This window comes from Rhipicephalus microplus, chromosome 5 (genome assembly GCF_043290135.1).
Source record: "Rhipicephalus microplus isolate Deutch F79 chromosome 5, USDA_Rmic, whole genome shotgun sequence".
Classification (NCBI taxonomy): domain Eukaryota; kingdom Metazoa; phylum Arthropoda; class Arachnida; order Ixodida; family Ixodidae; genus Rhipicephalus; species Rhipicephalus microplus.
This window is the reverse complement of record NC_134704.1, coordinates 149,405,285-149,426,314: the sequence shown is the minus strand read 5'-3', so window position 1 is coordinate 149,426,314 and position 21,030 is coordinate 149,405,285. Positions and strand designations below refer to the sequence as shown.

Genomic DNA, 21,030 nt, shown 5'->3' with positions numbered 1-21,030 from the left:
GGTATGTGTGGCGGTAGCAGGCGAGCACCGGAGCACAGAGAGCATCGTATGGCTGCAGGCTGGATGTAGATGCGGCAGCGGGATAGCTTAGCTCTATCGGCCGTGCATTGAGCCAGATGGCATGCAGCAATGACTGTGCCGTGATGCCATTCAGTGAAAACGTGGCGTCAAGCTACATGAACCATCTTTACGGGTAGGCCAGGCGGAAAGACTTCACTGGTGGGCATAATTGCGGAAGCATGGTAGCGGGCAACTCGGCGAAAAGCGTGCTCTTCGGGTCACCACTGTAGCAAGAGGCAGGGAGACGACGTGACAGCAGCCGACGTGACAGCAGCCGACGTGGCCATGCCGATCTCCCCCTTTTATTTTAAAGGGCCAAAGCAGAGGAGTGGTGGCTGCCTGCACCCGAACCGCCAGGTGCGAGAACTCCTTTTCTCTAGCGTGTGCCTCGAGTTGTCAGGTTAAGTGTCACGAGGGGTACAGCGCTGTCACTAAAAGTGATAATGGTGATGCATATCGATGATGATGGCACTACAATTACATATTCTGTGTATATAAGTCTAAATAACTTCATCGATATGTAAATAATAAACATCGCATATATAGTATATATATATATAATCACCTCATAACATGTCGAGTCCTTATATGATGTGTGGAAGAATGTTTCGCGGTTTTACCGATAAGCATTGCAGCTTCCCCCCACTCATCATCATTCACTTCATGTAGATGGCAGGATTTTTTAGTAACATATTTCTGTTTTCGACTACATTGTCTAAACACAGGTGTGGTATTTCACAGGTTATGTGAGCATGTATGTGTATTTCTTTCTCAGGTCCAAGATTATTGCTCTGCAAAATGACACGGGTATCCACCGAAACTCACTTGGTAAGTCTGTCTTTTTTTTTTGTTCTCCGCGCTTGTTTCTCAGTTTAAACTCTGTAAGCGTGATCAGGGCGTCCCGCCATGGTGGTCTAGTGGCTAAGGTACTCGGCTGCTGACCCGCAGGTCACGGGATTGAATCCAGGCTGCGGCGGCTGCATTTTGATGGAGGCGAGATGTTGTAGGCCCGTGTGCTAAGTTTGGGTGCACGTTAAAGAACCCCAGGTGGTCGAAATTTCTGGAGCCCTCCACTACATCGTCTCTCATAATCATATGGTGATTTTAAGACGTTAAACCCCACATCTCATATCAAGCGTGATCTGGGCATTGTGAAGCATATTACATTATGCTCACAGTGTGAAGACCCCCAAGAAACGAAAACATCTGCCGTGGTAGATAAGTGGCTGGGATATATCACTGCTGAGCTCAAGCATGTGTATTTCAATTCACTGCCACGGTGTCTGCATTTCAATGGGGGTTAAATGCACGAGCATTTGTGTACCTATATATGGGTGCATTTCAAAGAACCTTAGCTTCTAGACAGCGATCCGGATTCGTTATAGGGCTTACTTTACAGCAGGCGTTAAAAATGACCCCACTCCCAGCATATGCACAACTGAACTTGCTGCTCAAAGTTGTCCACAGCACACCCTTATGTGTTAAAAGCGTCCAAAATTTTTCTTGAAATGTTGGTCTTCGTTTTGTATAATGTGTAGTTTATTGCGATAGATACGTGGGTTACATCTGTTCTTGAAACTGGCCCGACTTCAACAGTATTCAGTTTTCCTTGTACATTTAATATTTTTAGACTGTCACGTCTTTCATTATTTCTTGTTTATTTTTTTCCTTTTAGCATTGCATATCAAAAACAGGATGGGCCATTAAATTTTCGTCTTTCCTGAATGTTTTGCCACAAACTGCAATAAAATTGAATAGTTACAAAACTATAACCTAATGAACTAAGCAAGTTCCAAGGAAATAACCAAGTAGTTAACAGCATTCTCCGGGGATGTTGTTTTTGTGAAGAGGTTTATTAGCCGTTAAAGACAGCGACTAGACAGCGTGAAGAACCGTCCAGCGATCGGCACAGCAACGAACCGAAGCACGAGCCGAGAGAGCCGGGTGTTGGCGATGCTGCTTGCTGCAGGCACATCTTCTTATTCACAATCGCCCCCCGCTTAAAAAGGAGCCATCCTGGCGACCTAATAAATCTCAGCGAGAGGCTCATGATACGGTTTTAGGCGGGAAACATGAACGATGTCACGTGCACGCCAATGCATGTCATCCGATCGGGAAACTGGCTCAATTAGGTAATTAACCGGAGAGAGAGGTTTTCTCTAAAACGGTGTAAGGCCCCTCGTACCGGGGGACAAGTTTTGATGAGAGTCCCGGAGCTTGGTATGGGATGGCAAGCCACACGAGAGACCCTGGGGCATAGCTGGGATCCTAAAGAGAGGTGCAACGGTTTTCTTTCTGGCGTTGCTGCTCGTCCGAGGTGAACGCATGGGAGAGCTGGCGGCACTCTTCGGCTTGTCGAGCAGCATCGGATATAGGTGGACATTTGGAAGCATCAGGACGGTAGGGAAATAGAGTATCAATTGTATGGGAAGGGTCACGTCCATAAAGAAGAAAGAAAGGTGAAAATCTTGTGGTTGTTTGTATTGCGGTATTATATGCGAATGTGACGTATGGGAGAAGACGGTCCCAGTTGCTATAATTAGATGCCACGTACATTGAGAGCATATCACTCAGCGTGCGGTTAAACCGTTCCGTTAGCTCATTAGTCTGCGGGTGGTATGCTCTCGTTTTCCGATGAATGACGTGGCATTCCGAAAGCAGAGCTTCGACGACCTCGGAAAGGAAAGCGCGGCCTCTGTCACTAAGGAGCTCTCGAGGTGCGCCATGTCGAAGGATAAAGCGACGTAAAATGAAAGAGGCGACATCCTGAGGGGTAGCGCTCGGTAAAGCGGCTGTTTCGGCGTAGCGTGTTAGATGGTCGACCGCCACTATAATCCACCGATTGCCATCTGGTGTCAATGGAAGGGGGCCGTAGAGGTCAACGCCAACGCGATCAAATGGCTTGGCAGGGCACGGGAGTGGCTGCAATTCGCCAATCGCACGTAGCGGTGTTGATTTGCGTCGCTGGCAGTCAGGACAGCACTGCACAAATTTGCGTACAAAATTGTACATGCCGCACCAGTAATAGCGATGGTGAAGGCGTTCATATATTTTGAACACCCCGGCGTGGCCACATTGTGGATCGTCGTGGAGAGGCGCATACCTGCGATCGTAAAGTGCGTGGAATGACCAGTAGCCACCGGCGGCCATCAGGAGCGTAGTTGCGTCGATGAAGAAGTTGATCGCGGATGGCAAAATGGAAAGCTTGACGTCGGAGGGATCAAGATACCAGAAGGTTGGGCGTACCGGATAGATATTCGAGAAGAGATGCGATCCACGGGTCACAACGTTGTTCGGTGGCAATTGAGTCAAGATTTAACGATGACAAGGTCTGGAGGCACGTGTTTCCGCACGTCGGATCTGGTGGCAAAGGTGAGCGGGACAGGGCGTCAGCGTCAGAGTGTTTGCGTCCGCAGCGGTATACAACGTGAATGTCGTACTCCTGGATGCGGAGTGCCTATCGCGCAAAGGCGGCCAGAAGGGTCTTTCAGCGTGGAGAGCCAGCAAAGCGCGTGGTGATCAGTTACTAGATCGAACGGGCGGCTGTATAAGTACAACCAGAACTTGCCAAGCGCCCACACCAGTGCCAAACACTCTTTTTCTGTCACGCTGTAATTAGTTTCGGATTTTGTCAGAGTGCGGCTAGCGTAGGCTACAACGTATTCTAAATAGCCGGGCTTTCGTTGAGCGAGGACGGCGCCTAGCCCGACGCCGCTGGCGTCAGTGTGCACTGCGGTAGGAGCCGTCGGGTCGAAGTGGTGAAGAATAGGTGGGGAGGTGAGCAGATGCCGCAGAGTAGTGAAGGCAACGTCACATGCAGGGGACCAGGAGGAAAGGTTCACGTCACCGCGAAGAAGCTGGGTTCATGGTGACATGATGGATGCAAAATTGCGAACAAAGCGCCGGAAATAAGAGCATAGGCCTACAAAACTGCGAAGTTCCTTCATGGTCGTTGGCTTGGGAAATTCTGCGACTGCTCGAAATTTTGCTGGGTCAGGTAATACGCTGTGCTTCGATACGATGTGGCCTAGGATGACGAGCTCGCGTGCAGCGAAGCGGCATTTTTTCAGGTTAAGCTGCAGGCCAGCGTTGGTCAGACAAGTCAAAACTTGCCTGAGGCGAAGGAGGTGCGTAGGAAAGTCGTGCGAGAAAACCACGACATCGTTGAGGTAGCAGAGGCACATATCCCACTTGAGGCTACGTTGCGTATAATTCATAAGTCGTTCAAACGTGGCGGGCGCGTTACAAAGCCCAAAGGGTATAACGTTAAATTCATATAGTCCGTCAGGTGTAATAAATGCAGTTTTTTGGCGATCGGCTTCAGCCATTGGAACTTGCCAGTAGTCAGACCGCAAATCTAGCGACGAGAAGAATTCCGCTCCGTGAAGGGTGTCAATGGCGTCATCAATGCGCGGCAAAGAATATACGTCCTTGCGGGTTATCTTATTCAAACGACGATAGTTCACGCAAAATCGGATAGATCCGTCTTTCTTACGCACCAGGACAGGAGACGCCCAGGGACTGTGAGATGGTCGAATGACGTCTCTACGAAGCATATCTTCGACTTGATCGTTGATGACGCGGCGCTCTTGAGTGGAGACACAGTACGGTCTTTGACGCAGTGGCTGGTGTAGGCCGGTGTCAACATGGTGCTTGACTTGCGACGTGCGACCTAGTTGAGCTTGCGACACATGAAAGAATTCCAGAACTTATGCAGAAGATCAAGCAGGTAAGCATGTTCAGTGGGAGTGAGGGTGTCGGCGATGGCGCTGCAAAACGTATCCTTGGACGACTTCTCGAGGGCTGACAGTGATATTGGGTGGTCGCAGTAGTCATCCGGGACATCAACCAAAGACGAAGGGTCGAGCTCCTGCACACCGCCGAGACATTCCCCCGCAAGCAAAGTGACAGGTGTGGAAAGCGGGTTGAGTATGAGCATATTGCTTCTTCCGGTGGCAAGGTCAATCGTTGCGAAAGGCAGCGGCAGAGCTCGACGACTCGTGAAGATATCGGAAGGCATAAAAAAGACTGTAGCGTCAGTGTAGGCATTGCATGAAACTAGAACAAGTGCAAAATTCTTAGGTGGAATATCGGTATCTTCATGCACGAACAACTTCGGCAGCGGATGAAGAGCGTCAAATAATGGGACATCACAAAAGGGTGAAAACTCAACTTCAGCGCGTGCGCAGTCGATGACGGCATTATGGCGGGAAGTCCCATCCGAGGATGACGTCATGCGAACAGACAGCGAGGACAATAAACTCCTCAATGTAAACAATGCCTTCGATGGACACTCTTGCAGTGCAGGCTGCGAGGGGCGTTACTTGCTGTGCACTTGCGGTGTGGAGTGACAGTCCCGAAAGCGGCGTCGTGACTTTATGTAATACACGGCAGACATTAGCGGCAATAACAGAAACAGCGGCGCCGGTGTCCACAAGGGCGAAAGTAGAATAACCTTCAACAGTTACTGCAACCACGTTAGCAGGAGAGGGCCGAGGGCTTAGACAGTTCGAAAATGGCGCAGTTCTTGCCTCTTGAACTGCGGTGCTTAGTTTTCCTGGTCAGAAGGTCTGGGCCGGCGACATATCGGAGAGGGAGATCACCGACGAGGAGAGGGTGCGCGCGGCGTCACGAAGTCGGGGTCGTTGGGAGGGGCGTAGCGAGGTGACGAGATCGGCCCGTATTGCGTGAAGGGTTGGCTGCCGGGTTGCAAGAACTGGACCTAGTTGCCGAACGTCTGAGGTCGTCGACGGCAGTAGCGGGCAACGTGTCCGGGAGTGAAGCAGGCGTAGCATATCGGTCATTTATCCGGTGTCCTCCAAGGATTGACGACTGGTGGTGCCGCCCAAGGTGCACTATAAGCAGCCGGATGTGCGGGCTGTGAGCGCGAGATGTAGGGTGGCTGCGGAAGCCTACGCACAGCGTCTGCATATGTGAGCGGGGCGGCTATGGGCTGCATCTCTTGCAAACAGGCGACAGGAGGAGCCACAGGCTGCGCTGCATATGTTAGGGGCGTGGCCACAGGCTGAATCGCTGGCAGATAGGCGACAGGGGCACCTACTGGCTGTGCGACACGCGGGCAGTGGACACGGCTAAATAGAGAGGCGGCTCGTAGTGCTTAACGGGAACAGCTTGTGCAACCTCTTCCGATATAGCAGTGCGAAGCGGGGCGGGTAGACGGGTGGTGGTCTCGTGTGTAAAAGGCACTAGAGAAAGTTGGCGGGCGACTTCCTCACGGACGAAGGCTTGGGCTTGCTGAAGCAACAGTGAATTGTCAGGCAGGGTGTCGAAACTGGACAGTGACTCACCACCACGCTGAGGCTGCCGAGTCAAAGTGCGTTGCTTATTCAACTCGTCGTAGCTCTGACACAAGCTGACGACTTCAGAAACTGTGCTCAAATTTCTTGCCAAGAGCATTTGAAATGCGCTGTCGATGCCCTTAGGATGTGTTTGACCTTGTCAAATTCGGGCATGGTGTCATTCGCACGTCGACAAAGGTCTATGACTTCCTCAATATAGCTGGTAAAGGTCTCGTCAGTCTGCTGAGAGCAGATGCACAAGCGCTGTTCTGTGCGCTGCTTGCGGACAGCCGGCCGACCGAACACTTCAGCACATGACGTGCTGCATGTGGGGATGTTGTGTTTGTGGTTGTTAAACCACAATTCAGCGATGCCAGTGAGATAAAATATGACGTGGCCCAGCTTGTCGGCTTGATCCCACTTATTGTCGGCGCTCACCAGTTCGTAGTGCTCGAGCCAGTCTTCGACGTCGGTCCCATTTGCACCGCTGAAGACCTTCGGGTCCTGTAGCCTAGGATGGCCAGGGCAGTTGAACTGGGGCGAAGGCGCCGATGTTGTGGCGTTGTCAGTCATGACAGGCGGTAGCGTGCGGCTTCGCAGCTCCAGGGTGTAGCAACGGGGATTAACAGCACATTCGACCAAGTGTGAAGAGGTTTATTAGCCGTTAAAGACAGCGACGAGACAGCTTGAAGAACCGACCAGCGATCGGCACAGCAACGAACCGAAGCACGAGCCGAGAGAGCCGGGCGTTGGCGATGCTGCTTGCTGCAGGCACATCTTCTTCTTCACATCCTAAATAACAAAGTTCGAAGTGGTCTTGCAGTTACTTTTTCATTATGGTTGACCCAAGATAAGCTGGGGATCAGACAAAATACCCAGGTATCCAAAAAAATATGTTTAGTTTATAGAATTGTTGTAAAGCAAATAGTTAAATGTGGAATTGGTATTTAGATCTAAAGATGAATAGTTTAACTAAATTTATCAGTGTTAGGCGTCATCTGCCTGCCACGATGGCCACCAGGTAGTGAGACTTTCAAGATTCTGTTGCAAGTTCAGCTCATAACGTTCAGCTCATTCAGCTGCTGTGTGTCGGACATTCTTCATAATAACAGAATCCTATCATTAGACAACCTTGTTAAATAGAATTTATCCATAGTGTTATTTAAAATAATGAAGAACCCTCCTCCAGTAAACATATTTCCAGACGCTGTTCTGGGAAACACCAACAGAACAAAATTTGCAGCTAACAACAATTTATTATTACCATTAGTCCATACTAATTATGAAAAACACTCCGGTTATTTCACGTCGTTATCAACCTGGAACAGTCTTCCCCTCAATGTTAAGCAGTCTTCATCATTAGCTATTTTTAAAAACGCTATATTCACTTTCCTGCTGGATACCTTAGAATTCTAAGATGTGTAATATTATCTGCACCTGTTCATATTCATGCACTCTTAATGGTGCCACAGCGACTCATCTTTTTCTTGCTTTTTTCGTTCCTCTGTTCGTTTCGTCAATATATTTGGGTTTTTTCTTTATTTTTTATACGTTCTAAGCAGCGTTTTGTTGTGCTTATGATTGTTAAAATTTGTTTTTTTAGTCTGTATTCCATTTTTTTGTATAACTTATTCCACGTTGCTGTCAGAGCTGCATTTTACTTGTGCATATTTATCACATTTTCTGGCAGGAGGTCCCCCTTCAGCCAAGTGCTCTGGGACCTCCTTCTGTATGTTTATGTAGTCATTTATGTTTTGTACGAAAGTAAAAATAAAGTGAAACTGAAGTTCATGGGATTACTATTTGAGCATATTTTGCTATAAACTGCACTGTCATCTGCAAATAATTTGATGTTTGACATGATTTCTTCTGGTAGGTTGTTAAAATAATGAACAACGAAGGCCCTAGAACACTTTCCTGTGCAACTCCAGATGTTAAGTGGCTTTAAATGTATCGTTACCTATGCCTTTGAGGCAATAGGAAATTTTAAAGCACCAACATTGTCAGAGAATGCATGTCCAAACACTATCTTAGAGTCTAGGTGTGTATTTGAATGTTACTCCACTGATATTCAGTTATTTTTGCCTAAAAATAGTGTCGTATTGCTTGTGTGGTCTCTTGCATATGAAACGGGCACACCGAACGTAGTAAAAACAAACAAATGGGCATTTATCTGCACCTTTTACAATGCAAGTCCGCCAGCTTAATCATACAAATCATAACATGCTGGTATATTGACATAGTGAGTCCAGTAGCTGAATCATACAAACAATACAATAGAATGCCAATATAACTTCCACAATGCAATGAATGACTTGCCATGGGAGGCAGTTCATGCGGACAATCCATGGAGTCACCCCACAGACACCTCGTCACACGGAGCTGTTGGCAGCCACCTTCAACGACAAAATTGAGAGTGCTGCTTCTCACGGCTTTATGCAATGCCTCCTAGAATAGACGCCTGTGATGTGAGCGTAAACGCTGGTGCCCAACTCTCTTCTCTTTTCTCCTCCTCCATTTTGCCAAAACGCTCTTTGTGGTGTTCGTTCCGAACCTCTCTGTCTTCAAGATCTAAGCGTCGTTAACTTGTACAAGTTGGGGGCCTAAAGAATGTTACATTGCCATGATACGCAATGCATAAGTCTAAGCTTGTCTGTAGCACTTTCCAGAGAATGCCCACGTGCATCCGAATTCTTGTCCCTCCATGACATTTGATGCGCAATGAAATCACCGCAAATGATTCGCGGAGCTGGCAACGATGACACAGATCTTCTGAAAACTTTTCTATGGAAGTTTTCTTGTGAGGAGACGCATACACAGATGCAATGCTTACTTTGTGGTTTCTTATCTGAACTCTGGTCGCTCAAACTTCTATAACATCTGTGCTCAAGTCGGTCACATTGAGGGTTACGTGTGGTATCTCTGAATATACATGGTGGCGCTCCCATTTGGAAAAGAAGTTACGGTGAGGTTCTTGTGGGTGACGTAATCAGTAATTAATCTTTGTCTCGGTAACCCGGCCTTTGACAGAGCCAAGAACGAAATGTCATATTCTCTCAAAAACAGGTTTCGTTCAGCCATGCAAAGAGTGATACCAACACAACTTCACAGCATTATGAAAAGCATTTTTCAGTGATGTAACGTGCACTGATGTTTCACCTTTGGCATTCTACTTCTGGTTGTGCCCGAAACAACTAAGCAGCACTGATCCCAGAGCCAGCATGGTCTGCGGGATGGTCTTCGCGTTACCTGGCGGCATTTTCGCGAGGTGAAAACGTAAAGCGGCAAACAGAACACGAACAATATCCTCAGTGTTGTGGACATTTTCCTTATTTCCCTTTTTCTTCTACTCATATTCTTGTCTCAGTACTCTGGCATAGAAGGTTGTGTAGAAATGTTCTGAGTAGTCTCAGGTGGCTTGGCTGCTCATCAGGTGGCCTGGCTACTCACCATCACCAAAGGCCGCCTTGATCTTCTCAATTGTTTTCACTTGGCTGTCACCCAGTTTCTGGCAAAATTTGATGCAGTAGCGCTGCTCCAGTTGCCCCGTAATTTTTTTTGCCGTGAAAAACCGACGAGAGCCCTACGCACTGTCTCACTAAAATGCTGCATCCCAGCGACTTACACTATCGGAAGGCGAGAAAAAATTCACACATGTGCACGAAAGTTCAAGGTCGGCTGATTCAAGCGTGCTTGTTTCAAATCCATCAGCTGTTCGCTAAAAAAATAATAATAAATAGTTATAATAATAAGGTCAGATAGTTTTCTAACAGACCTCTTAAAGCTTCAGTAATAGATGCTGAGAATTTAAATCCGACTGTTGGAACATATTTAACATTTTGATTTGTTTTTCCAGTACATATACGTAAGGTGCTGTATTCATGTCACCCACGCGTGCCTATGTCACAACACTCTTGCGTGAGTTTGTGTGTGTGATACCCATTCATACAGTAAAAAAATAAGAGCACAAGGTTGCCTATAGAAGTGCTATACACATTATAAAATTCTCCCACTGCTATAACTGTACAAAAGATATACATTCACTCTGGTTAATTGATATAAAAGCTATTTACATGCGAGGTATGATTTTTTAAACACTGGGTTTCATTGCATGCAGTGTTCATGTTATAGCTTTGTGCACTATTTTGTGTGCACACAACAACTGCACCTCAAGCTTCACAACCATTATGGCAAAGTGAATGTTGCACTTCAGCACTGCAGCAGACATCTTTGCCATTCATAGCACCTCTGGTCTACAAATCTCAAAGTTATTTTTTTATGCTCCTAGCACAGCATCTCTCCCCACATGCTTACGGGTGGGGTGGGGGGGTCAAGAAAGTTTATGTGAAGTGGGGTTGCCCACCTCACTGTCAGAACATGAAAGTGACTGTTTGAATTGCTAAACTTAGGAATTTAAAAAATTTATAGTGCAGTAAAGGAGACCATGCTGCCTGTTTATAGCAGAATTGTGATAATTCAGTCTGGTAATTTGTACTTTAGGTTAATTCAAGCAAAATACAATTCTTTGGCTGACCCTCTATTTTTTTGATGTATTTAAAAGCCTCTTATTTCAAACACCATCATTCAGTTGATTCATACTTTTTGCGGTATCATACCACAAAGTATCTGCTGCTTTCGGTCTACTATTTAAAAATTTGCATGCTTATGTAATCCTGACAGTCTAAAAATGAAAAATAAGCCCCTTAGGCCTTCGAGGAAAAAGACCTTGCTAGAAAACAAATGTTTGAAACTAAGCGCACACATGATAAATTGAGATGCTTCTCAGCTGGTATAGAGAGCTTTGTGCTGAAGGCACATATAGCAAAGAAGCAGTTGGCAATTAATGATTTCTTTAAGAGGTCTGAATAACAGTAAATGCCAATAAAGTTGTGGACCTTACACCTCTGCTTTCTGTTCATTGCATGCAGTTAGGCTTTACAATTGTTTAAAAATTTTTTAAATCTGAAAAAATTAATGCCTAATCATAATGTGTGATGTCACCTCACCCACAGTCATATACATGCGAACTTCTGATTATTCAAACGAAATTCAGAGGTCACTTCAAGTTTGAAGTCTTGACATATGCAGTGGCATTGCAATCCCCTGCGCCACTGGCTACAGATCCTGCTATGCTGCCAAGGTACCAGGCTATGCATCCATTCCAGGACACTACTTCGAGCCCGCCTCTCGGCTCAAGGTTTCCGAGCATACCCTCCTATGTGCCGTCTGCCTCAAAACAAAGTGGTAGCAAAGCAAGCACATAGCGCACCTCGGATGACCGTCCGCTCTGCTATCACTGCGGCGAAGCGGGTCACGTATACTGGAACTGTCAATACTGGCAACTAGGTCTCCGCGGCTTCCACCCTGATGCTCGATGCCCACACTACGGTGAGCGCCCCCGCGAAATCGAAACCTATCTCACGGGCCAGCGAACTCCTTCGACTATTTAGCACCACCAGTCGAAATCACCGTCACCTCACTGGTCTACGTCACCCAGTTTGCCCTCATCGTCTTCCGCTTCTTTCAGGAGACGGTCACCATGTCCCCGCAGGGGAAACTAAGAACGGCGACTTCTACGGGTGAAGTCGCGGTACGGCGAACTGTAAAAGACTCTCCTTTGACGCGACAACCCGACGAGGACCGTTCTGGTTTTGCAGTGTTCTCCAACAACAGAAAGATCCTTTCTGCCGAAATCGCCGTCTTCGTCGACAATTATGCTGTCAACACCCTCATCGACACCGGCGCCGACTATTCTGTAATGAGCGCCACACTGGCATCTGAACTAAGGAAGGTTACCACACCATGGCAACAAGGACCCCAGTTGCGCACAGCAGGTGGCCACCTGGTGATGCCTACTGGTATGTGCACGGCACGCATTCGTATACGTACGTCGACATTTGCGGGCTCTTTCCTCGTATTGTGCGAGTGCTCTCAGCCAATCATTCTAGGAATGGACTTCCTTCGTGAATACGGCGCCATCATCAACCTCTGTGAATTGCTTGTGTCGTTCAAGGATCCTTTTTGCGCAGCAATTGACAGTACACAATTCCGGAAAAGAGCGCTCCGTGTTACCGGCGATTCTCTGACTCTCCCACCTCGAAGCAGCATTTTTGTCAAAGTAGAATTGGGACAGGACATGTCTGATGTGGTAATTGCAAAAGCCAATTTGTCTGTCCTTATTTCACGACAAATCTCTGTTGCCCGAAGAATCATTCAGCCTAGCAACAGGCATGTTCACCTGCTGGTCACGAACTTCAGCGACGAATATCGCCCCTAACGAGACACACTGCCATTGCATATTTTGAACAACTTGCCGATGCTGAAGGTTCGTCCACGTTAGCTTCATTTTCATCGAGTGACCATCCTGACGAGGCCTTCGCGACCACTCTCGACGTAAATGAAAAACTACCTTCGGCTCAACGAGAAAGCCTTTTGTGTATACTCAGCTCATTTCAAGACTGCTTTGTCACTACGTCAAAGGTTAAACAGACACCACTTGCTCAGCATTGAATTATCATGCAACCAACCGAGAGACCCATCCGACAACATGTCTATAGGGTGTCGCAAAAAAAGCAAGACGCTATATGTAACCAAGTCCAGCAGATGCTTCAGGACGACGTCATCCGGCCATCGACCAGTGCCTGGGCTTCGCCAGTATTGATAGTAAAGAAGAAGGATGGTACGTTGCGCTTTTGCGTTGATTACCGTAAACTGAACAAGGTCACCAAAAAGGATGTTTATCCTCTACCCTGGACAGATGCCTCGTTGGACCGTATTTGCAACGCTAAATATTTTTCCTCCATGGATTTGTATAGCGGCTACTGGCAAATCGCAGTGGATGAGCGCGATCGCGAAAATACGGCTTTTATTACTCCAGACGGCCTGTACGAGTTTAAAGTGTTCCCTTTCAGTCTATGCTCAGCGCCAGCTACTTTCCAAAGAATGATGGATATGGTTCTCACGGGGCTCAAACGGCAATCATGTCTCGTTTACCTTGATGACGTCGTGGTCTTTGCAGACAGGTTTGAACAACTTGTCCAATGCCTTCAGGCAGTTCTTCAAGCTATCAGAACAGCGGGGCCGTCTCTCAAACCCGAGAAATGTCATTTTGGATGCGAAGAACTGAAGTTCTTTGGTCACGTTGTGAGCCATGCCGGCATTCGCCCAGATCCAGAGAAAGCCCGTGCCATTGCCGCCTTTCCTGTGCCCACAAATAAGCGCGACCTACGCCGATTTCTGGGGCTCTGTGCATATTACAAGCGCTTTGTCAAAAACTTTTTGAAGATTGCTGAACCCCTCAACAAGCTTACAAAAGATGGTGTCTCGTTTGTTTGGGGTCCCGATCAGTGTCATGCGTTCGACACCCTCCGAAACCCTCTCCAGGCTCCGCCTGTACTGGGTCATTTTGACGAAAGCGCCGACACAGAATTACACACTGACGCCAGCAACGTTGGACCAGGAGGGGTATTAGTTCAGTGGCATAATGGCGTAGAGCGCGTGATCGCTTATGCGAGCAGAACGTTATCCCCAGTGGAGAAAAACTATTCTGAAACCGAAAAGGAATGCCTCGCTGTTGTCTGGGCCAAAGCGAAGTTCCGCCCATACTTGTATGGTTGCCCATTCAGGGTAGTTAGCGACCACCATTCCCTTTGTTGGCTCACGAATCTCAAAGATCCCTCAGGTTCTCTAGTACGATGGAGCCTTTGTCTACAAGATTTGGATGTCACCATCGTCCACAAATCTGTGCGGAAACACACGGACGCTGACTGTCTTTCACGTGCACCGGTTGAAAATGCCAACACTGACCTTGAAGACGACGACACTTTTCTTTCTGCCGTATCAGCAACCAGCTTGGCTGAGCAACAGCGTCATGACTCGGAGCTCATTCCGCTCATTGACTACCTGGAAGGGCGCAATTCCCACCCTCCTTGAAGCTTTGCACGCTCGCTATCTTCCTTTTGTTTCCGCGATGGAGTGTTTATAAAAAGAACTTTCATTCTACACAAGCTATGTATCTGCTTGTTGTGCCAACTACGTTTCGTGGTGACATTTTACGTGTGTGTCAAGATGAGCCATCGTCTGGACACCTCGGCTATACACACAGGCTGCAACGGACTCAACGCTCCTGCTACTGGCCACATCTCACAAAGACTGAAGCACTACGTTCGCACATGTCGCATCTGTCAGCGACGAAAGATTCCACCTTTACGACCAGCGGGACTACTGCAATCCATAGGCCCACCAAAAGCTTCCTTTCGGCAGATTGGCATGGACTTGCTGGGGTCATTTCCCACGTCTTCATTTAGAAGCCGGTGGATTGTGGTCGCTACTGGCTACTTTTTTAAATTTTTTTATTTACTCATACTGTTGGCCTGTCGGCCGTTACAGGGCGGGTCAAAGCGGGACATTTGCATGGTCAACATCGTGCGACTTGAGAAGAGAAAAAATAAGAATTGATATTACATAAGAAAAAAAAACTCAAGCGTACATAAAAAAGAAAGAAACCATACTACATAAGAAACCGTACATAAGATACCACACACAAGAAAACATAAGCGTACATAAGCGAAATAGTTCCTGTATACATGATCAAATTATACGACATCATAAATGCACAGTTAACAAGCGATGTTAGAAAATATAACCGACCATTACCGACAAAAACACACAGCAGCACATGCAAAATAATCTGTACATACACTGATCAAACAATACAAAGCTAACAACACAATGCAACAACTGAACTCGGACAACCACTAAATAGACAGCATGCGTAAAGGCGTGCGTCTTTAATGACCTACTAGGTTATTTTCAAACTGTTCTACACTATTACATTCTCGCATTTGTAATGGCAATTGATTCCATTCTTTAATGGTTCTTGGGAAGAAAAAAAACGCGTAACTGTTAATGTGCATCTGAGGTATTTCAAAAGTACCATCTTTGATTCTTTGCAATGCTCTACCTTGTCGTGCTATCAAGTGCTGACTGCTATTGATGTTGAATTTGTTTTTAGACAGAAGGTAAAAAACTTTAGTCTTGCTATGTGCCTGCGTTCAGTAAGCGTGGGCAAGTTTAGGAAACCGAGCATTTCGGCGACGTAATCTGTACGAGAGTATCGTGCTAGAATAAACCTTGCTGCTCGTCGTTGAACTCTTTCCAGTCTATGAATTAACCTTGACGGATGAGGGCCCAGATTATACTGGCATACTCTAGCGTGGGCCGAACGTAGGTCAAATAAGCAGTTAGCTTTACTGACTGTGAGGCTAATTGCAGTTTCCGTCGCAAGAACCAGAGGTTCTTTTCCGCAGTTTCGCATATTTTGCCAACATGGTAAGACCAGCTTAAATTCGTGGATATATTTATGCCTAAGTATTTCAGCACGTCAACCGTAGAAAGTACCAAGGAATTCACTGTGTAATTAAAGTAGAAGATGTTATTTACTTTATTTGTTACTGCAATAAAACAGTTTTATTCTCATTTATTTTCATTTTCCATTTGTCGCACCACTCTTCTACTGTCCTAAGAGCGTCACTGAGTAACTCCTGATCAACCGGGCTATCAATTTCTTTGTACAATAGACAATCATCAGCGAAAAGCCGGTCAGTGATCCTTTTGTCAATTTCAGAGGCGATATCATTAATATAGACTAGGAATAGCACTGGGCCTAACACAGACCCCTGGGGAACACCTGACGTCACGTTCAACGGTTTTGATTTAATGTGTTTTACTTCTACGTACTGCGTTCTGCCCCGAAGGTACGCGGTTATCCATTTTACTATTTGTTCGTTTATTCCCATAACTGCCAGTTTCAGAAGCAGTTATGCATGTAACACTCTGTCGAATGCTATCGACAGATCAAGATAGATGGCATCTGTTTCTTTTTGTTTAACATCATGGCAAAGTCATTAATTGTTTCAAGAAGCTGTGTAGCTGTGGAAAGGCGCTGTTGGAATCCATGTTAGCTGGGAAAAAATTTGTTGTCATTTTCAATATACTTGTAAATTGACTTGGCTACAGTGTGTTCTAGGAGCTTGCAGCAAACGCAGGTCAGCGATGTTAGACGATAGTTTTCAATGAATTGCTTATCACCAGATTTGTGCACAGGTATAACCTTTGCCGTAAGCCAATCATGAGGGATTCGGCAATCTGCGAGTGGTGTGTCAAATATAATCTTTAAGGGTTCTGCTTAGCTTTCCTTCTTTTCCGAAACGGTACGAAATTTTTGATACAATGGAAGGTAATATTCTTGAAAGATTCCCACATGGCATTTACGTCACCTTGAGAATCAAAACTGTCCAGTGCAAATGACAAGTAGTCAATGATACTTGTGTCATCAGCCTCAAAAAAGTTGGGAACATTAGTAATGGCTTCTTTATGTTTTGACATTCTTTCATTATGTGTTATTTCGACAAAGACAGCTTCATGGTCTGAGATACCCTTATCAACTGACACTTGGAACTGCTCGAAGCGCCCGTCAAGGAATACCAGGTCCAAAATAGACGAACTTTCCCCCGATTTCTGCGTACTTTGGCGAACAACTTGTGAAAGGTCATAGGTGAATGCAGTGTCTAGGAGTAAATCGCAGTGTGCCTGTTCCCTACACTCTGCTGTGAACGTGTCCCAGTTAATTGCAGGTAAATTCAAGTCGCCGGTTAGGAGCAGCCGGCAGTTGCGTTTTTTGTTTGATTCTATGTAACTCTGTATCGACTCTAAGAAGGAGAGAGGTGAGTTTGGCGGTCTGTAAACGGCCCACCACTTAACACGCTACTGTGAAAAAAAGGCGCTCCCAAAAGCCACCATAGCAGACATCGCACAATTTTTCGTTAACAGAATCGTCTTACGTCACGGTGGGCCAGCTGTCGTCATAACTGATCGTGGGACAGCTTTCACCGCAGAAATGCTGCAAGAAATCTTGCGATTAAGTGGCACGGAACATTGTAAAACAGCGGCTCACTACCCGCAAGGAAACGGGCTGACTGAACGACTCAATAAAACAATTGCAGACATGCTGTCGATGTCTGTGGACCGATCACAAGAACTGGGACGCCATCGTTCTTTACATAACTTTTGCGTATAACACTGCTGTTCAAGAAAGTACCGGCTTCATGCCTTTTCGCTTAGTCCACGGTCGTGAGGTCACAACGATGCTCGACGGTCCTGCTCGACAATTTAGGAATATACCACACGGTTGCCACTAAATTCGCCCAGTGCACAGAAGAGGCCCGTCAACTTGCTCGTCATCGTATTCAATATCACCAAACCGAAGACGCGCACCACTACAATCTTCGTCATCGTGAAGTTATTTTCAGGCCATGTGATAAGGTATAGGTGTGGACCCCTATCTGACAGCGTGACCGTTCTGAAAAGCTTCTTCGCCGCTACTTCGGCCCTTACAACGTCATACGACGTCTCAGCGACGTTACTTAGGAGGTTCTCCCAGAAGACACTTCAAGACGTTCCCGTTGCCCCCCGCAAACTGAAGTCATTAAACGTTTCACGGCTCAAACCATACTTTTCGCGCTGTGAATCACCAGTGGATTGACTGACTTTATTGGTAACTTTGTGTCTTTCTTTTTGTTTAATCTTTTTCTTACATGCTTTCCTATTTTTCTTATTTCTCATTTGACTCTTGACTCCACAACCGACTACGTTATTCCGCCTTACACCATTCATTTTGCTTGCATAGTAATTTTCGTCTCATTTTTTTTTTCTTTTTTTTTTTTTTTTTTGCCTTCATATACAGCATCGAGACAATGCTTCTTGGGAGGGCTGTGGCTCATACTCGTTTTGGGCGGAGAAGAAGAAGAGAACATTTTTGTTGCTCTGAGTTCCATAGTTCCACAACTAAATTATTACCTTAACAAAGCTCGACTCGAGGCGTCACCGCTATGCATTTGGTGCAACGAAATTGAAACAATTGAACATTTATTTTTATGCTGTCATCATTATTCTTATCAGAGAAAAAGATTTTTAGTAGCCCCATTACAAAAGCTAGGAATACAAGTAAATCTACCAGTAATTTTATCACTTGGCGGAACTTCATTTGGTTACTTCCACAGGGATATATGCTCCCCTGTGTTTGATTACATCAACACAACTAAAAGATTACCGTGCTAGTGAACCCTAACCTTTTCAGATCTTTAGTTTATAATTCATAGCTATGTCTGTCAAAAGCAAGAGATGGCTTGACCGCTTGCTCAGCAAACATTTTTGTTTATTGGTAGTATTATTTCTAAACTACTTTTTCAGATTGGCTTCATTTTAATTTTAGTTTCATGTAAGTATCCTGCCGCCCGGTTCTTGGCCCATGCCCCTCTGTGGGTGAGCGCCATCCATCAGAGGTCATCAGCATGAGCTCTGGTTCAGGTGAACTCCTGGCTGTAGGTCTTGTTTTGCTCATGATAATATAATAATGCATCAGCTTGCTTGAACAGGCGTTCACCTGTAACACAATCAGCACCAGCAGATACGTATTTTGCGTATCACTTTTCAATGTCTGAGCACTGTACCAGCCCGTTCAAGTTAGCGTACTACTTAGAAGAATTTCTAGTCTGTCTATAAAGTAATTAAGACAACAATGATGCTAGGTAGAGTATAGAAAGACATTATTTAGTTTTTAGCTCTAGTGTTCTAATTATGACATAAATGGAAAGAGAAAACAGTTTTGTCACTAGTGTCTACTGAAGCCACTTCCTTCAAATTACACGTCCGATGCTCTACTTATTTAGTTACAATAGCGGTAATTCTGCGACCACTTTGTTGGGTATTTCTGTGCTTGTAATCTGGCGATTTAGCCTGCACCTGTCGTAGGCAATTCAGCGACAATGAAATACTTCTTTCTTGCCAGCTGGAGTTACATAGCGAGTGAGCATTTACGAGCTGGGCATTAAGTCCTAAAACAGCACAAGCAATGCAAGAACAAAAGAAGACAGGTCTGTCTGGACGAGGCCTTTGCTATGAAAGAACAAAGAGAGGCAAATGGGGCAGAGCTTTTTTTTTTTTTTTTTTGAGACACAAACTAAAGAACAGAGGAGACAGCAGCGCTTGCATTTGTATTCTCTCTTCCTGGTTACATGTGAGGGTTTATTTATCTATCAGCTGCCAGCTCGTGAAGGTCACGTGCTACATCATGGCGCTTGACCGAAAAAAGTGTTTCACACTCGCTGTTGTGGCTGTGATTGGCACCTCTGAATTCTTAGGGTCAGTTTTATGCATCTTTTTCTTTTGTGCAATGATCGAAGTGTTGCCCGTAATATGGATTTTGAGGTGAAATGTGCAATCTTGTTCTTCTACAACGCAAGTAGGCTGTATGTTGCATTTAAAATAGGGGTTTTGTAGCACAAGTTACAGTCTAGATTTCGAGGGTCACTAAAACAAGTCTCATGGTGATTTTAATTTTCTGAAAACAGTTTCTTTCTATGTGACTGACCCTGCTTTGCATGCAGGTTCTGGTGGGGCCTCACAGCTTCACTATGAAGTGTCCTCATTCCTCAGCTTCATCAGGCATGAAGTTGAAAGGTATGACTTTGTCGTAATATTGGCTGCAGAATGTTGCAGACTTTAAGAAAAGCTTGTTGTTGTGAAAGTCATGCTAAGAGCAATTACTGCTTGCAGTGTGATCACAGTATTACAATGCAAATAAGTATCATATTCAAGCTTGCCGAATCACTTGTAGGTTTGAAGGGCCTGTTCCCTCCATCACTTTGCCATGTAATTTATGCTTCACTGATTTATGCTCCTGATTCCGACCTCACTTTTTTATGTGCTTGAGTGCTCGCTAGCCTCCTATGTCCATGGATCTGTAAATAAGTTCCGATACTGAGATTCGTAACTAAGCAAGTTGATGGTTCTGAAACAGGTGGACACATACTGACATGTCAAGTTAGCTATTACGAATGCTTTCGTAAACACCCTAGGTTTAATGCAACGCAGAGACAAATGTATGCACTGCCATCGGTTCGCAATGGACGAAACACAATTGCGCTTCCTCTAAAGCTTCACGATACTGTGGGTGCAATGGCCACAAGGCTCAACAAGCAACACTGTGCACTGTGTTAGAGAGAACTGAGCCTAGTGTCATATTTGATTGCTGCAACTGCTTGCTGTATTTAGAGCGCTTTCCACACATGGAATCGCTCTGTGGCGTGCTTCTTTTTTCTTTCTCTGATGAAAGCTCACTGTGCCAAAACAGTTTCTATCAACTCAAGTACCTTATGGTGCACTCAAGTCCCGCATTGTGAATGAGTTTGCAGATGGCTGATGGCATGGAACTGATGAGCAGACTAAGAAAAGCCATCACCTGCAATTATATTGGGCTGAATTAGCTGATTGCACTTACTACAAAGCTAGAAAATGTAATTTTTACTGTGAAAAAAATGTTTGGTAGGTCGAGAAAATAACGCAAAAGTGAAGGCAGGTGGAGATACCACCCAAATTTCCTGTGTAAAACCACCATGAATTTACAAATTTGGGTGCCTGCTTGGGTCAATTGTTTACTGCTATAAATTGACTAAATTGAATTTGAAAAACTCAAGGACGGAAGTCACCAAGTGTCGTGTTGTAGTTTGAAGGCTCCACAATTTTTCAAATACAGGGAACTACTACTGTGACATTATACTGATGTTTCAGCATGAAAGTTGAAATTTTGAACTTTGGCTATCCTGTTATTCCT

General features: G+C 45.6%; 1 protein-coding gene across 1 annotated transcript in view; it reads left to right on the top strand.

The window, feature by feature from the left end:
- The window catches only part of LOC119174183 (protein MMS22-like), a 172,305-nt gene that overhangs the window by 27,045 nt on the left and 124,230 nt on the right, over positions 1–21,030 (top strand). Inside the window, exons 5-6 of the mRNA XM_037425006.2 lie at positions 836–888; positions 19,805–19,877. Coding sequence (XP_037280903.2) covers positions 836–888; positions 19,805–19,877 — 126 coding nt within the window. The remainder of the gene's footprint in view (positions 1–835; positions 889–19,804; positions 19,878–21,030) is intronic.